We start from the raw sequence: 16,952 nt of genomic DNA on the forward strand, positions 1-16,952 counted from the left end.
CGCACGCCACCCTCCTCACACGGGAGTCGGTCTGGACGAACTGCTGGCAGTTCACAATCGTCCTGTCGCCCTCTTAATTTACTGCCGTCCCGCCCAAGTCGCTCAAGCGTCACACAGCCCCGGTCCACGCCTGTCCAGTCGTACCCAGCATATGCCCTTGGGAATCGGAACTCTGCCAAACTGACGAGCTGCGAGACAAGTACACGCATTGGACGGTTACGAGGCCTGTCACTCCCACAGTCCACTGATTGAGATATAACATTGGTCACGGTACGTCCCCGCTTCCCGTCTCCTTGAACCTTCGTAGCCCCCGCCGCGGGCCGTCTCACTCTCCTTCCTTGGTTCAGTTCCTCGGTGTACTAGTTGTTCTCTCTACTACACCCGCTGGCCGGTCGTAGCACTTTCCTTTCGCCAGCAGCAGGACTGACTTCGCCTCGCATCGTTGCGCCGGACCTTTCATCACCGCTTTGCACATGTCTCTTGCACGTCGCCCCACCGGACTACCATCCAACCCTCGCGCACGCTCAGTCACCGCGAGCCAAGTCACTCAGACTCCGGATCTCCCGCCCCGCTCGCGCACCTTTACTGCTGGTTCGACGAGGCAAGACTATCCACCGCGCCCCCGTAGTTCGGCGAGCGAACGTCCCCCGCCCTCCAGCTTCAATTACGCGAACGCGCCGCCGCTTCCATCACAGCCGCGCACTCTTCGTCCCCAACGGTCTGCTGGGAATCTCCCCTCCAGACCGACGGGCAGTGTACGGTCTCGTTCTGTCGACCCAGCTGGAGAGCGCCGTCATGCGCCTTCACGGTCGGACCCCCCACCACCCTTGCCGAACCTTCCGCGGGGACCCAAGTTGGGTCCGTTCGCGAACAGGGGGAATGGGAATACTCATACGTCTACCCGGTCTGTCGATTACAATGCGTATCGCACGCAGGACCGCGAGGGTGCGTACCGCGGTCGCGAGGATGCGTATCGGGGCCGCGAAGATGCGTTTTCTGACTCTGCGTCGTCTTCCGGCGCATCCGAAGGGTTCGTTAGGTCGCCCGCAAGCATCGCGTCATCCAGGACGAGCATGGACGAGGGAGAGATGATGGAAAAGGAGTACCAGAAGACGCCGGAGGGGCACGGCTCGTCGCTCTGGGCAAGCATCACGGGCGTGGCCAGCAATCTGACGATCAGCGTGGGCAAGGCGTGGTCGAGCAACATCGCAACATATAGCGGCGAAGGTTTGTGGTTCATCCTCATCCTCTGCGACGTATATAGATTCTAAATCTGCACGGTCGACCGAAATAGATACACCGGTTGGAGAAGAATCACGGCTCACCCGCGCTATGAAGGCATATCACATCGACAAGGCTCGTGATCCTGCTGATCTGCCGGACTGGCTTTTCGACGAACGTGAGCGGGGTGTGCGCAGCTATCAGACTTCCTCGAGCGCACCAGCGAAGAAAGCCGCCAGCGCACCCCGCCCTTCCGCCGACCTCTCACGTTCGAACACCTCCGCCTACCGAGAGGAGCCCTTCCTTCCAGTCCCAGCCAGAACAGCACGCGGCCCGACCTTGGCAGATCGCAAGGCGGAAACTTCATCCCGCCACACGAGCACAATTTCCGGGGCGGGGAGCGAAGCGCATGTTACCAAATCAATCTCGCGCCTTCGGGAGCTTCGGGATGCGAAGCGGAACGCCAAGGTGCGGTTCGGAGACGAGGCGGAGGATGTGCCCGCTTCCCCTCCCGTTGCGCCCCCCGTCGTCGAGCGGCGCGAGCCAGCGCAGAGGTTCCCGCCCCCGGCAACGCCGAGGGGGAGCATGCCCGCTCCCCTTGGCGCCTCTCTCGGGGTTCGCGGACGGCAACCAACCATACGCGTGGGTCTTCCTTCTGGGGTGCGCCCGGTGAGAGTCTAAGAAGTCGGTACCGGGGTTTCGGTGGATAGAAAGTTCCTCGTGGTTATCGGTACGCAAGGGCTTACACACAGGGCGTAGGTGTGCCCGGCCGGGCATCCAATGATTGTACCCGCACCTCACAAGCCGTTACGGTTTTGCACTGTAGAGTGTTCTGTGGATGCGATGATGTGGTTTCGTTGTTTTTTGAGGCTGTTCTGCCATCAATCGTCGGCCAGTGTGTTGTGATAGATCTTGTACTTCCATTGTGTTTATGATAGCGGACCCGGACAGTTACGTGCTTCTACCTGTGGAACTTGGGGCTTTGTAGCGTACTCGGCAAGCGGATGATAATATGATTGACGTGTTGTACGCTAGCACTCGTCGTCGTCGTCTTGAGGTGCCCGGTGGGATGGAACCGGGGACGTACAGCTGCTGCACGTCAACGAACTGATACGAGCTGTGATTGTCGCCAGCGCTGTGTGCAGCTTCATTGCCTCGGGCGTCCGCCGGTGTGTGTATCTGACGTGGCTGCTGCGACCATTGACGGCACTAACTGTCTCAAAGATGGCATGCACCGCAGCGGGTGGCCCTGTCGTTGGTGAGGGCTGTCTTCCGTTCAAGCACTTGCGAGACGTCGATCGATATGATTCTGTCCAAGTCCCAGTGACAGGAATACACGACAAAGCCCAGACTCGAGCGGTGCGTTGTGCAGTCAGGTGCAGTCCCTGCATCACGATCATGATCCAAGCTGTACCTGAGGTATGGATGTCTTGGCCAGCAATCTGGTACGGGCTCGTGAAGAGTAAACGCCGCTCGAAAATACGTGAGCCTGTGGAGAGGAGAAGAGATGTCTCGGTGATGCGAGTGGAGAGGGCCAAACGAGGGTTGCATGATGGACTTGACGAGGGCACAGCGTCCCGTTATTTTTGCGTGAGAGGCAGGAGGAGTGGGCGAGTGTGAGAGTCGTGATGGCAGCAGTCGCGAGGCCATGGCAGATCGGTGCAGTCGCCCACGCAGGGCAGGCCCCGCGTCCCATTGGCCCCGGGCGAATTTCCCTCCCGAAAAAGGGCAATTCGTCCTCGGCGACGCTGGCGATTGGCTGGGCAGCGCGGGAGTGGCTCAGCAGGGGCCGTTCTCCTGGGACGCCGGGACGAGGAGGGATCAGGATGATCTGTCGCCATGGCGGCTTCAATCTCCGAGACGCTGCCTTGCGCAATATAAGCCATGCACCCCCCGCCTCTCTCAGCCAACCTTTTCGTTCGCCCCCTTCGTTCTTTCCCTTCCTCTATCGGAGTCGAGCAGAGTCTCGTCTTCCTCTCCTTCTTTCTTCGTTCTTCGGGGTGCGTCGCTCGTCTGTTCGAAACCCTCTCCAGCTCATACTGACCGCCATGTGTGCACGCAGATCACCCCTTCGATAGGGCCGCTAGCTGCAAAACCTCCTGGGAGGCCTTTCGACGTCTAGATTGACTCACCTGTCCTTGTCTTTTGCCGACACCCACACCTCGACGGTTAACGTATCACGATGCGCTTCTCTACTATTCTCGGCTCAGCCCTCCTCGTCGGCTTCGTTGCCGCTGCCCCCACCAACAAGGAGATGGACATGTCCTCGTGCGTACACGATTCTCATCCCGCCTGCCCAATATGGATACTTACCATCCCGTTGCATCTAGCGCAATGATGGCCTCGTCCTCTGCCTCCTCCGCCATGGCTACCGAGTCGTCCTCGAGCAGTGGCTGCTCGTCAGGTGACTGCGGCAAGTCCTCATCCTCGTCCTCCTCTTCAGGCAACTACGGCTCGTCGTCTTCTTCTTCCGGCAACTACGGCTCGTCCTCGAGCTCGGACTGCAGCAAGGATGGTTCTTGCAACCCCAAGTCGTCCTCGAGCTCCGACTGCAGCAAGGATGGCTCTTGCAACCCCATGACGTCCTCTACCATGATGATGGATAGCACCTCTACCATGATGATGGACAGCACCTCCACGATGATGATGGACACCACCACCGCTGCCGCGACCAGCACCTCCACTGCGTACGGCTCCGGCTACACCAACTGGGGCGGCTCTGGCTACAACGACTGCGTGCAGCGTAAGTTATGTCTGTTGCTAGGGAATATGACACGAAGCTGACTGTTTCCATCAGAATGCATTGCTTCTTACGGCGCTCCCCCGGCCTCCTGGACGCCCTCGTCCACCATGGGCTCCAGCGATGGCAGCTACTCCGGCAGCTCTGGCACCGGTGCCACCCACACCGTCATCGTCGCCCCCACTCAGGGTGTCCTCCGCTACGTCCCCTTCGCCGTGAACGCGTCCGTCGGTGACACCGTCATGTTCGTGTGGAACGCCAAGAACCACACCGTCACCAAGTCCTCCTCCCTCGAGATCTGCAACAAGACTACGGATGCGCCCTTCGCGTCTGGCGAGCACGACGCGCCGTTCACGTTCACCCAGGTTGTCAACGACACGAACCCGACGTTCTTCTACTGCGGCACCCCCGGTCACTGCCAGAAGGGCATGTTCGGTATGATCAACCCCCCGTCCTCGTACATGGCCGGCACCTCCGTCGGAATGATGATGGGCTCCGCGGTCTCCAACAGCTCGGACATGGCTGCCATGATGGCGTACACCAACTCGCTCACCGCCAACAACACCAAGGCCGCCTCGTGGGGTATGAACATCGACATGGCTTCCCTCCCCGACTGGGCCCACAGCTCCGTCCTCGAGAACGTCATGTACACTCGTGCCTTCCTCGGTGCCAACCCCGAGACCCTCAAGGACGACGGCTCCATCGACATGAGCGGTGATGCCCCCAAGATGATCCCCACCGACATGGCGCCCATCAACAACGCCGTCGACAGTGGTGCTGCCACCTCCCAGAACGCTCAGGCTACGCCCAGCGGCGCCTCCTCTGCCTCCGCTGCTCCCTCGTCGACCGCGTCGGGCAAGAGCAACGGGGCTGCGTCCAAGGCCGCGTCGTCCGCGCTCCTCGGTGTCGCCGCCCTCGCGGCCGCCGTCCTCGCGTTCTAAGCAGGTCATCCCCCCATCATCAGCTAGCACCCTCGGACACTCGTGATCCCTTACGACGACGATCATCCCCGCCACCATACCTGTACATGGACAATGGACTGCTAAGCCATCTATAGCTATAGCTCTCGGACTATTCAGGGCCGCATTGTAGATCTTCCCGCTACGATACCACCACCCTTTAGGTGTTACCCGTTGAGCTGTCGCGCACGGACTCGGACTCTTTCTAGCTACCTCCCTCCTGCTTGCTATCTCGTGATCCCCCCTTTTTTACCTTACTAGTCTCGCATGCGAGGAAAAGGTCCCCACATGTTTAGGGCAGTCGCTGGTTAGTTAGTAATACAATCAGGTCTGACGCCCCCCATTACTTGTCGTGCTGCATCTCGCTCCCTCGACCTTGGTACGCGCATGGTCACGCGGCGCACTCTGCGTGCCCTCTTCAGCAGGGGCTTTTGCCCGTGTGGCGGCATACGAGGGTCAATGCAGCTGGAGTAAGGACTTTGATGACTGAATGCATGCAGTGGATGCAGCTCCGTAGTCGAGCGTGCAAGGCCACAGCGCTTGACGTCACGCGTCCACTTGCAGTTCCAATGGGTGTTTGCAATATTGACAGCAAGCGAGCCAGTCCGCGCGTGCGCCGTCAATCTATGCATCGTCTGTTCGAAGCCGCGATGTGCATGACTTTCACGCTGCACTCAAGTGATGGGCGAGCTCGACTACACGGACAATACATTACCGCAACCTGGTCGCCGGTTTGTGCTTATCCCGAGAACACCGGCTCCTCACCTCGCGACGTTGGATATTCGCCACACACTGGGAGTTTGGTCATTCAAGATACGACTCCGCCGACGCACAAATCCCCCGAGAAAAGTAAGAGGTGGCATTAGGATGTGATATAAGATACTGACAGCGCAAGGGCAATAACGGTGCGGAACTCAGCGAGACAGTCACCAATTGCGTCAAACAAAACCCAATCGTCAATGGTTACAGCATATCCGAATCGTCCGAGTCCGAGTCCCATAGGCCATCGTTGTCATAGTCGAATGCGGCAGGCTCGAACCCAAACACTGCGGAAAGCATGGATAGCATCTTGTCACGGGGAGCATACTCAGCTTTGATCCTCCCGTCGTCGTAGCGTCTGAGGGACATGTCCGGGAACGTCGGTTCCCCGTCATAGTGGTCATAGCAGTGCAGGTCCAGGTCGTCCTCGGTCGCGTCGATATCGATATCATGACTACGAAGCAGTCAGTAAGAGCACAGTGAGCGTAGTGAAAAAAAACCGTGCATACATCACTCACCAATATCTGAGATGTCTGGGCATTCTCTCGCGACGTGCGATATATTCACAGTAGGCACAGCCATGGAGCAATTCGTCCCAGTCGAAGTTGATTATGAACTCGACAGGCAACTCTTTTTCGGCTGCAACGATAGCCTCCTCTTCTGCCTCAGTGACGCGCTTCCACCGATGATCCCGGCGATCTCCACCGAACATGACACGACAATTCCGTTGCTTGAGGCTGTGTGCGAGCTGCCAATAGTGCTCAATATAAATCTGAATTTACTCGGCAACAGATCGTCGGTAGATACGTACGGCGTCACGGCAATCGTATGCGTCATACGTCTTGTAGCTCTCGGTATCCTTCACCTTATGGTCGGCGTCCATAGTGTAGCTGGAGATAGAGCAACCACCAGAACACCCTTCACAAATCAGCCTCGCTGAGCGGCCTTCAACATCGCGGATTGTCGCAGAGTTGGGATCAAGTCCAGACGCTTGCAGGATAGGCCGCAGGAGAGAGGCCGCTGAGGTAGAGAACGAGAGTTCGTTGGTGCTCCATGGAGATCGGGAACCTTTGCATGACCAGAACGCTGAAGCGGTGGAGCCGTATAAGTCCTGGCCAAAGCGCAAACCGCGGGCGCAGATGTGAGCGACAACGGCTGGGTACTGCAAATCTCCGCGGCCGCATACGTCACAGCGGAACAAAGCACAAGCAAGCGTGAGCGGGTCGACGTCTTCCGGTACGTCCAACGATTGCTTGACCATGACCGTGAGCTCTTTCTTGCGCTCTTCCCGCCAACGACCTTGTGCAGCATCCAGCATGTTGCGCATCTCGTCCGCATTGTCGAGAACGCTCAGATCAGCGCTTTCCGGGACGTCGAGGATCGCTCTAAACTCGTCCATAACTGCGAGGTCCACCATGTGAGGACTGACATCAGACTCCCTCTTCTGACGCTCCTCGCCACGATAGATTTTGACAGCTTTGGCGAACAAGTTGAAGTGACTTCGTAGGACAACCCTGCGCTCAGCGTCGAGGCGTTTTTTCTTGATGCGCTCCATGCAGCTTACAGCTTCATCGCGTATCTTCGTCCAACCTGCAATGACTGTGATGTGGCTCAAGATTAGGTGACTAGTGAACGGACTCACCCCTCTCGGTCAAGGCCTCCGCTTTGCTTCCGAACTGTTTCTCGAACGACACGCGATATAGCATTTGATTTTGCATCCAGTCAAGGTCATCGCCCCAGCCTTCCTGTCGCAGCCTAGATTTGATCCTGAATTGCACAGGGAGGTAAGTATTGGGCAGTCTATGGTGCAAGCGCACTAACGACTCGATGCGTTCTCCTTTGATTTGCTCAATCTCAGCCGATCTCCTGGCCTTCTGCAAATCTCTCCAGATCTTGAACGCTTTGGTAGCCTTCGATTGGATTGTCAGAGGGTAGAGACAGTGGATGCTGGTTTCACTCACCTCTTGGACTTGTTCCACTTTGGCACCATACTCTGCAGCCAGCGCTTCCTTCGCTGCAACGTTATCGACGTAGTTCCATCGTTGTTCAAGGACATCGAAGTCAGGCTTGTGCCATTTGCAGCTATTGCAGGTCCATCAACGAATGGCTTTCCCAGATAACTGGACACCTACGAATGGGTCTCGCAGACAGCCGGTAAGTAGCTCTCGATATTCGGGGCGACGGAACGAATCGCTCCGAAAAGGTGGGAGACCTGTGAATGCTCCACGAACCTATGCGAAGATGTAATGAGCACGCCTTCAAAGGTCTCGCGCCAAAGTGGGCCAACCACTGACATCTTCGGTTTGCAAGCACCACAGTAGCGTGCAGATGACTCGAAGCACACAGTTTGAACATTGGTCTTCAAACAATTCTGAAGATGTGCAGTACAGCCCGTCAGATAGCGTCAGAATGGGTCAATGGCAATCCAAACTTACATGGCAGTGGTTGAAGAACAAAAGGTTGATATACTGGGGCTCAGTCATGTACGCGGGGCAAGATGGAAGGTTGTCGACACGCGCCATGGATGCTTTCCAGAGCGGCTGCGCAGCGCGATTCATCAGGAAGGAGCGGAACGCCTTGCTGGTGCGGGCGAGGTTGAGAAGGTCCTTTGGATGCATGAAGCCAAATATCTGCAACCGACACTATGGAGCCCTGTTTCCGCGTTCACTTGGCTGAACAACATACCTCCATCAACACATCCAATGGCATGTTTGGCATGTCCTTCAATCCCCCGCGACGACCGCGCACGTTGCGACGCGCAGTTGGCGCGAGCTGCGCATTCTCCTCAGCAGGAGGACTAGTCTGACTTTTCTTCGTTCGCTTGCGAGGCGGCATATGGCTGCGATGAACTCAGAGAGAGGACGGACGGATGGACGGACGGAAGATGTGGTCGCGGGCCAGAGCGCGTGGTGTCGTAACACTCCGATAGCCGGACTACTACGCGTGACGTCACGCGTTAGTCACAGTGACAACGGGCTGCAGCAACGCGTCTCACTGTGGGATGTCGACAAGATTAATCGTAGCCGACCATACAAGTGTATGGAGACAAGATACAAGAGAAGACAGGGGGACGGCAAGATATATATGTATATACTGTTACGTAGTTCTGAGCATGGCGGGAGTAGTGCAAAGGGCATGTCCTGTGGACTCCGAGGGCACGCAGAACTTAACGAGAAGGTGGGCTCGGAGGACGATGATCATTCTCAGTGATCTCACGCAAAAGTGCATGGTGCAAGGGCGTGCAGCCTACGTGACATCCTATGGGGTCGGGTGCCAGTGGTCTAGAAGTCGAAGTCGTAGTCCATATCCGAGTCCCACTCGAAAGCCCAGCCGACCGGGTCAATATCCGAGTCGTAATCATAGTCATAGTCCGAGTCTATGGCCAAGCCAAATGGTGAGAAGGCAGAACCATACTCCGCCGTGGCAGAACCATCGTCGTAGCGCTTGAGGAACAAGGGATTCGCTTTCGGCTTGCCGTCGTGGTGCCTATACGCATGGGTTCCGATGTCCTCAATCTCGACTGTGATGTCATGACTGCAAACACATTTAGTTTAGGCTGCGAGAATACAGATTATGTGCCCACCAGTTCTTGAGATGTCTTGACATCTTTCTCGGGCGCGCAGAGTAATCGCAATAACAACAACCATGCAGCCATTTGCTTGTGTCGAACGCCTTCCGATGAGCCGTCGGGTCAGCGTCGAGCTTCTTGATCACGACCTCCTCTGCCTTGGACACCCGGGCCCAATCATGATGCTTCCGAGCGGGCTTGCCCCGAGGAACACATTCCTTCATCTCCAAAGCACACCTCAGCTGGTACGCTCAGAGTCAGTCCTTGGCCGATGATCGACGAATGAGATGGTGAAACGCACCGCAGTCCAGCAATCGTAGGTGCGATAGGTGGTGTATTGTCTCAACCTCGGCCCCGCGATCTTGCCCGAAATCGTCATGGAGCACCCTGTGCATGTCAGCCTCGCCGGGCAATCGTCCATCTGCTTGAAAGTCGCACGCTCCGGATCCAATCCGCAAGCTTCTACAATAGGACGTAGCGCAGACATCGCACTAGTTGACACTGACAGATACCTAGAACTCCATGGTGATCGGGAGCAACGGGGCGACCAGAACCTCGCGGCAGAACTTGCATAAAGCTCCTTCTCATGGGTGACGACGCGATTGCAAACGTGCGCTATCACCGCAGGATAACGGAGGTCGGCCCGCTTGCATAGACGACAAGCGAACAGGACGGGGGTTAGGTCGACAAGATCTGCGCCCGGCGGCGTCGATTTGAAGGCCATATCTGTGAGTTCGAGCCTGCGAGACGTCTGCCAGCCGAGGATTGCATCCTCAAACTTGGGGAACATCTCCTCCGCGTCGTCAAGAATGTTCATATCTGCGTCGTCCGGAAGGTCCAGTATATCCCTGAAGTGGTTCGTAACGGCTAGATCCATGAGATGAGGTTCGAGGTCGGATTCAGCGGTTCTTCTGTAGCCGTCTCCGCGATACGTCTCGTATGCCTTGACGAACCGCTCAAATCGGCCCCGCAGAACGACTCTTCGTGCAGCATCGAGGCGACGCCTCTTGATGTCTTCCATATACGCGACTGCACTCTCACGAATCTTTTGCCAGGCTATGACGCGTCATCTAGGTGTTGATGACAATACCACTTAAAGAACGCACCTCGCTCCGTCAGCGGCTCTGCCTTAGATGCGAACTTGTCTTGCATCATTGTCTGCTGCCAATTGTTCATCAGGCCTAGCTCCTCGGCCCAACCTGCCTGGCGTAGCTTCGTCTTTATACTGGGTAGGCAACAAAACTCAGCACAAATTCATGGCCCGGGGAACCTGCTCGAGAACTCACGACTCAAAGCGTTCCACCTTGATCTGATGAAGCTCAATCGACCTCTTGCTCTTCTGGTTATCTCGCCATTTGGAGAATGATGGCAGCATCTAAGAAGTTGGTCAGGTCGAATGGTGGTGTCAATGTGATAACAAAGTACCTCGTGCATCATCTTCACCCGAGAGAGAGATGTCGCGGCCAACACCTTCTTACTGTCATCATCTGGCATCGAGTACCATTGAGCAAGGAAGGCGTCAATTTCCGGCTTGTGGTAGTATCTGCTATGAATAATGATTATCCGTTCTGGACAGCACAGAATTAGGAGGTAATGGATGTACGTACCCTTCTTTGTTTCGAGCGAAGGGCTGCCCATATTCAGCACCAGTCAGGGTCCTGATACTTTGCAAGATGTCGTATGAATAGACATTCTTCAGCAGCCTAAATGATACGCATGTTGAGCAAGGAATATGCTCCATCGCTCCAGCACTCACATCTTGGGCTTGCAGACGTTGCAATATCGTGCCCCAAACTCAAACAACACCGTCTGCACATTAGGTTTCAAGCAGCCCTGACATCGCAGCGTAAGCCATGTCCACGCCAATCAAAGCCGAGTTGCTCACATGGCAATGCGGGAAGAAGAGCAGGTTGATATACGTCGGCTCATTCATGTAGGGTGGACACTTCGGGAGACCCTCGACCCCCTCGATAGACGCCTTCCACATCGCTTGCGAGCTGTGGCTCATTAGCAGCCCTCGGAACGGTTTGCTCGTGCGCGCGAGATTCAGCAAGTCGCGAGGGTGCATGAAGCCGAAGATCTGAGTGGTTCGATAGACCGTTAAGTGATCAGGAGGCTTGGCCGCTTGAAGTTGCACGCACCTCGATCAAGATGTCTAGCGGCATCCCTGGCATGTCCTTCAGCCCACCGCGGCGTCCACGAACATTGCGGCGTACAGCCTGCTGAGCCGGTTCCTCAGCAGGTTCGTTATGGACCTTCTTTTCCCGCTTGCGTGGAGGCATGGTGGTGGTGATGGTTGTAAGATGATGCGATGCGCGGACAGTAACGGACCCCTGCGCGCCGTGACGACGCGACAAGTCACTCAATGTCACGCGTTATGAGACGCGTCAGTATTGTCCTTTGGCCACAGTGACAGGACAGACCTTTGTGAAGAAATATCAGTCAACATGCATAGATGCCTCCAGCAAGGAGTTATAGGGACGATGTGGCTTCTTTCGGGCTCCTCCTCGTCACGATGCTCCAATCATCAAAGCGCATACACATTGACAATTGACTCGGGCTCGGGTTCCAAGCTCTACATTCGCTGAGTAGTACTACGACGTCCTACTGCTCAGAATGCCCGTTGACATCTGCGCGCTGCTAATGTAATGCCGACTTGATACTGTTCAACAGAGTCTTTGGCCGCAATGAGTTATAGTGCTGTGAAGGGTTCAGTGGTTTGTCCACCGATCAGTACAACTTGGTACGTACCTCTCCTAGCCCATATAGTCGGCGATGGTAACTGATATAGACGACGCGCTTGTCACCAGGTTTCGACTCCTGGTCTCCTCGTGGATCATGAACAACCACGGGAGGCGTCCCTCCCTGTACGACGTGGATCGGGACGTTAAACGCTCGGCTGAGCGCAAGGATCTCTGGCTCGCCACCCCAGGCTGCAGTATTGCGCATCGTCTTACAGTAACGATAGAACTCTTCGCGCGTCATGAGACCAGGGTCGGTCGCGCCCGCGGCATCCTCTCCGACCTCGGAAGGGAGGAAGGGTAGAAAGTCGTCCATATGCGAGTAGATGTAGTCCGCAGCAGCAGCCCTACACGTCGCGAATGTTGCGTCTGATTGAGGGATGATGCCCAGAAGCGCGAGCTGGTCAGCGACCGCTGAGAACAGACAGTGTCCGTCCGGGGTGATCTTCACGATTGAAGGTGAGAACTACGTAGAACAGAAGGGAAGGATCGCCACTGACCTCGTGCAAAATCAATCCCAGCTCCTCACATACCCGCTTGATGTTCTCCTCCTCCTCCTTGGCTTGGCGCTCTAATCGTGCGTCTGCCTCTGTGTCTGTCGGTGCGTAGCTCTCTGCGAGCGCAGCTGCTTTCCTTGCCTGGTATAGACAGTGATCGTGTATCCTGGAAATGTGATCTCAATGTGAATGATCTCACCTGCCTTGCCTTATGTCTGGCTTTGCTATCCTTCTTTGGTGCCTCCTCCGCCTTCTGTGCGACTCCGTCGATCTGCATCTCCTTCAGAACGGTTGCAGACTCCTCTCGGACAACGTGGTCCTTCGAATCCAAATGGGCGAGGAGGTCGTCCATGAGCGCATCATCATCAACAAGGTCATCAACCGGGGCAGGCTGAGGTGGCGAGAGCATCTTCTTCAGCTTGTTCTTCTTCTGAGCCATAGCGCGCGGAAGTCAAGTACTTGACGGAGGCAAAGTGTGCGGGTATTCTGCAGGCTTGTCTGCGGTAACTTTTAAGTGACGCAAATTTCCAGTAGGCAGAGCGAAGCCTCACAGTCTTCCCGGAATCAGATTCAGAAACGGTACAGTAGATGGAGGGTCGCAGACTCGGAGTCGGAGCCTGCTCCCAGTACTTGATCTGAGATCGAACCCTAACCTGACGACGATGACCTCACGGACCGGTCAACGGGCCGAGGGCGGACCTCTTGTACACCATCGCAGCCCCGGGTTGCTCACTAATGTCGCGTTCGCACAGGATGGCCACGGTGGATGTTCTTCTCACCACATTGCCCTCGACGCGCAAGTGCTTATCGATATCGCCAACCTGTTGTCGACCACTCTACGCCTCACCTCCCGCCTCTCAGCCAGAAAGCTATCCACCATGACGGCGTCCACAAGGATTCCGTTGCTATTCGTACGTTATGGTGGAGTAACGATCATGTTCACCTCCTGATCTGGATGATAGGGAACTATGACCATGGGAGAGCCGGGAAAGAACGGCGTCAGGACTTCCGATTTAAAGGAGTGCCAAGAGATCCTCGACGTGTTCTTCAGCCACGGACACAAGGAGCTCGACACAGCTCGGGCATATGCTGAGGGGACCACGGAGAAGGTGCGTTTCGTTCTGTAGCTTTCCAGCGTTCCAGCGTTCAAGCCTGCGCGTCTAGTACCTGTCGAAGCTCGACTTCAAGGGTGCGACAGTCGACACCAAGTAAGCCCCGGTGAACTACTCTCGGCTGCTCGGAATTGATATGCTATGACAGGGTGTACCCCACCAACCCTGGAGATCATGCTCCGTCTGCACTTCGCGCGACCTTCCAGACCTCACTGAGAACACTTGCGCCCCACAAAGTCAGAGTGTTCTACCTGCACGCGCCGGATCGCAGCGTCTCGTTCGAGGATACCGTGCGCGAAGTAAACGAGCTGTATAAGGAAGGCTTATTGTGAGTCGCGATAGATATTTCCCTTACGATAGCTTCTGACCATCACCTAGCGAGATCTTTGGCTTGAGCAACTATGCAGCTTGGGAGGTACGCGGCTATGTCCGTGATGCACCATGACGCCGCGCTCATCGACACGCTGCCAGGTCGCTGAGATCGTCGGCATATGTAAGGCCAATGGCTGGGTCCAGCCCAAGATTTACCAAGCGTAAGTCGTCTCCGCGGATCTGCCTCCGAAGTTCAGTGCGCATTATCACTGGAATGCAGGATGTACAACGCTGTCACTCGCGACATGGAGTCCGAGCTTGTGCCCTGTTGTCGCAAGTACGGCATTCGCATTGTTGTGTACAACCCACTCGCGTAAGCATTCCCATTGCCGTCACTGTTCACATGCATATGTGATGCACTGACGATATTGCACGGGTGCAAAGAGGAGGCTTCTTTGCGGGCAAGGTTGCGGCACCTGACTCCGAGCCACCCACCGGAGGCCGCTTCGACCCCAGCAGCAACATGGGAAAGATGTACCGAGCGCGGTACTTGAAGAGCGGGTACTTTGATGCCCTGAACTACCTTAAGCCCATCGCGGTGAGCTTTGTGATGTATGCTCTGGCCCACATCCGTGGATGCTGACGATGATGCGTAGGAGAAGCATCAGCTGAGGCTCACGGAGATCGCCCTCCGATGGTGCCAGCATCATTCGACCTTGACCCCACAGGACGGCATCATCCTTGGGGCTAGCAGCGCGGCGCAGTTGAAGCAGAATCTCGAGGACAGCGAGAAAGGCCCGCTACCCGAGGAGATAATCAAGGCGTTAGATGAAGCGCGCCTCATCGTAGGCGCAAGTGCCCCTACGTACTGGCGGTAGAGTATGCCGCCAATACCAGATTTATGAGCCTCGCATGACGCTTGCGAAGCCCTGTAGCATGCATGTCGAAAGTAGGATAGCCGTAAAACTTATACCAACCAAGGGGCCTAGAACAGCCGGACTTGGCCCCCAAAGCGCCGATCGAAGCCAACGTGAAGGACTACATTAGTTAACCACTATCCTCACATGGCCCACTTCGTGCCCTCTTGCAAGACATCAGGAAGCCAGGCGTTGCAGGCGGATCGGATTCTGTCCAGGACGAACGTAGCATGCATGACCTAGGATGACGTGTCTCTCTGACTTGGCGTTCCCACCTCCACACATCACTCCAACCACTTCCCGCAGCTTCCTGTCTGTTCTCCGCCTCGAGCGAGGACTCCGACTGACAAACTTACACCGCTTCTTCGGGTGCAGTGCTGACTTGGACGGACGCCGTTGTCAGTGCTTTCGATACGATCTCCCGAACAGGCCCGTGGAGTGCGCGATGATGTATCATGGACGTCAGGCAACTGCCAACTCTGGGGTACAGCGCCGATCTCCGTAACTTTGCTGCCGGACGCTCACCTGGCGTGTACGGCAGAGGGCTAACCTCACACCGTTCGACCTCCTCATAGGAACGTTTGCAGCCGCATTACCTCCAAGTTGAATGACCCCACAGATCACATGGGAGCTGTCCGCCATACACAGGGCTCGACTTACTCCCCGAGGCTGAGCGTGGTGTGCATTGGAGCGGGTTCTGGACAGTTCGTCTGCTACGACATGCTCGTCGTGACGACATCCATGACTGCCTCTCGTGCTCACTTCGGCCTTTTGCTACTGCTATGGCCGTCTTTATATGCGGGGCACGCTGCTCGACCTTCTGCATTCAATCCCCCCGTCGAGTATCCTCAATCTCCAGCTTCACGACCCTTTTAACGCCCTTCACGATTTCTCGCTTGCAGCAATGGGCAGCTCACTCGATACCAACCCACCCAACGCTGACCGCCACATCACCCCCGGCGGCTCAGACTGGCTGTGGGCCGTCTTTGCTATTATGCTTCTCAGCGACCTTATCATGATCTTCTGGACATTCTCGGTGATTTGCATTTGCCTTGCTACGTCGTCGATCGACGGAGGTACTGACTCCCAACCCCAGAGACCACGCGGAACGCGTTTGTTCCACCAGATCGCGGTCATTGTCCTCACCACGGCCACCATCGCATACTTCTCCATGGCGTCAGATCTCGGTGCGACCCCCGTCACTGCTGAGTTCTCTCGTGGTAACACCGGTGCACGTCAGATATGGGTGAGTACAATGGCATAACTCCAGGGTATCGGCGAAGTTGCTGAACGCAAAGTTCGCAGTTCGTTCGGTACATTCAATGGTTCATCACGTTGCCGCTACTCCTCCTCGAGCTGCTCCTTGCTACTGGTGTTACGATTTCCGACATCTTCACGACTCTCTTCATGTCATGGGTATACGTTGTCTGCGGTCTCGTTGGCGCGTTGGTCGTCAGCCGCTATAAGTGGGGATACTTCGTCTTTGGGTGCATGGCGCTCTTATACATCTGGTACGTTGCGTTGCGTTAAGTTCGTCCGTTGTCCGTCAAACGCACTCGCGCTGGCCACTCATCCGTAAATTCATTAGGTATGTCCTCCTTGGCCACGGCCCACGCTCAACCTTCGCAGCGGGCGGTGTCGTTCGTAGCGGCTACCTCCGCAGTGCCGGTTACCTCTCCTTCCTCCTCATGCTCTACCCCATTTGCTGGGGCCTGTCCGAAGGCGGAAACGTCATCTCACCCACGGGTGAGATGATCTTCTACGGCATCCTCGACCTCCTCGCCGGCCCCGTCTTCCTTTTCCTTTTCCTCTGGAGTCTCCGCAGCATCGACTACGGCGCGTTCGGCCTCATGTCAACCAAGTACACCGACGGATCGTACGGCTCGAACGCGGCCGGCTACGGTCATGGCATGGGAGCGGCAGGCACGGGCGTAGGTACCGGCCCGACCATAGCCAACAGAAACGGTGCGGCTGGCACTCAGGGCGCAGGGGCTCCTTTGGGTGGCGCAGGTACCGCGGGCCCAGGTACCACTACGGCGGGCGCGGGTGTCAACGGCGCACGTGCGACCAACCCTGTCTGAAGACGAGAATGACCCGTCAACGCACACAGTCTTCCTGCGTGATGG

General features: G+C 56.4%; 7 protein-coding genes across 7 annotated transcripts; 4 read left to right on the forward strand and 3 right to left on the reverse strand.

Annotated features, from left to right (window-relative positions):
* Positions 1–473: 473 nt before the first annotated feature.
* On the forward strand, positions 474–1,902 carry L226DRAFT_566538 (uncharacterized protein; the record flags this gene model as incomplete). Its single annotated transcript, XM_067683927.1, has 2 exons — positions 474–1,227; positions 1,295–1,902. The coding sequence occupies 2 exons, from the start codon at positions 474–476 to the stop codon at positions 1,900–1,902; spliced, it is 1,362 nt and encodes a 453-aa protein (XP_067540565.1).
* Positions 1,903–3,403: 1,501 nt separating this feature from the next.
* Positions 3,404–4,902, forward strand: L226DRAFT_519584 (uncharacterized protein; the record flags this gene model as incomplete). The annotated part of the gene is made up of 3 exons (XM_067678589.1): positions 3,404–3,489; positions 3,552–3,964; positions 4,019–4,902. 3 exons carry the CDS (start codon positions 3,404–3,406, stop codon positions 4,900–4,902), a joined length of 1,383 nt encoding a protein of 460 aa, XP_067540566.1.
* An 855-nt stretch (positions 4,903–5,757) lies between these two features.
* Positions 5,758–8,523, reverse strand: L226DRAFT_608973 (uncharacterized protein). The gene is made up of 10 exons (XM_067685995.1): positions 8,365–8,523; positions 8,115–8,309; positions 7,974–8,050; positions 7,812–7,910; positions 7,641–7,761; positions 7,501–7,589; positions 7,322–7,446; positions 6,491–7,269; positions 6,198–6,427; positions 5,758–6,133 (listed from the first exon to the last, which is right to left on the reverse strand). The coding sequence occupies exons 1-10, from the start codon at positions 8,512–8,514 to the stop codon at positions 5,884–5,886; spliced, it is 2,115 nt and encodes a 704-aa protein (XP_067540567.1). The 5' UTR covers positions 8,515–8,523; the 3' UTR covers positions 5,758–5,883.
* Positions 8,524–8,662: 139 nt separating this feature from the next.
* Positions 8,663–11,604, reverse strand: L226DRAFT_608974 (uncharacterized protein). Its single transcript, XM_067685996.1, has 10 exons — positions 11,389–11,604; positions 11,133–11,327; positions 11,004–11,080; positions 10,855–10,950; positions 10,673–10,790; positions 10,534–10,622; positions 10,354–10,472; positions 9,549–10,303; positions 9,263–9,489; positions 8,663–9,213 (listed from the first exon to the last, which is right to left on the reverse strand). Exons 1-10 carry the CDS (start codon positions 11,527–11,529, stop codon positions 8,961–8,963), a joined length of 2,070 nt encoding a protein of 689 aa, XP_067540568.1. The 5' UTR covers positions 11,530–11,604; the 3' UTR covers positions 8,663–8,960.
* Positions 11,605–11,756: 152 nt separating this feature from the next.
* On the reverse strand, positions 11,757–13,073 carry L226DRAFT_530198 (cysteine proteinase). Its single transcript, XM_067679786.1, has 5 exons — positions 13,037–13,073; positions 12,685–12,983; positions 12,489–12,626; positions 11,999–12,433; positions 11,757–11,947 (listed from the first exon to the last, which is right to left on the reverse strand). Exons 2-5 carry the CDS (start codon positions 12,922–12,924, stop codon positions 11,888–11,890), a joined length of 873 nt encoding a protein of 290 aa, XP_067540569.1. The 5' UTR covers positions 12,925–12,983; positions 13,037–13,073; the 3' UTR covers positions 11,757–11,887.
* A 172-nt stretch (positions 13,074–13,245) lies between these two features.
* Positions 13,246–14,907, forward strand: L226DRAFT_608976 (Aldo/keto reductase). Its single transcript, XM_067685997.1, has 9 exons — positions 13,246–13,396; positions 13,448–13,594; positions 13,650–13,693; positions 13,746–13,925; positions 13,976–14,012; positions 14,069–14,130; positions 14,190–14,282; positions 14,354–14,507; positions 14,566–14,907. Exons 1-9 carry the CDS (start codon positions 13,364–13,366, stop codon positions 14,785–14,787), a joined length of 972 nt encoding a protein of 323 aa, XP_067540570.1. The 5' UTR covers positions 13,246–13,363; the 3' UTR covers positions 14,788–14,907.
* Positions 14,908–15,730: 823 nt separating this feature from the next.
* Positions 15,731–16,907, forward strand: L226DRAFT_542743 (family A G protein-coupled receptor-like protein; the record flags this gene model as incomplete). Its single annotated transcript, XM_067682143.1, has 4 exons — positions 15,731–15,862; positions 15,923–16,072; positions 16,132–16,337; positions 16,415–16,907. 4 exons carry the CDS (start codon positions 15,731–15,733, stop codon positions 16,905–16,907), a joined length of 981 nt encoding a protein of 326 aa, XP_067540571.1.
* Positions 16,908–16,952: the final 45 nt, after the last annotated feature.

This window comes from Lentinus tigrinus (genome assembly GCF_003813185.1).
Source record: "Lentinus tigrinus ALCF2SS1-7 unplaced genomic scaffold L226scaffold_3, whole genome shotgun sequence".
NCBI classification, from domain to species: domain Eukaryota; kingdom Fungi; phylum Basidiomycota; class Agaricomycetes; order Polyporales; family Polyporaceae; genus Lentinus; species Lentinus tigrinus.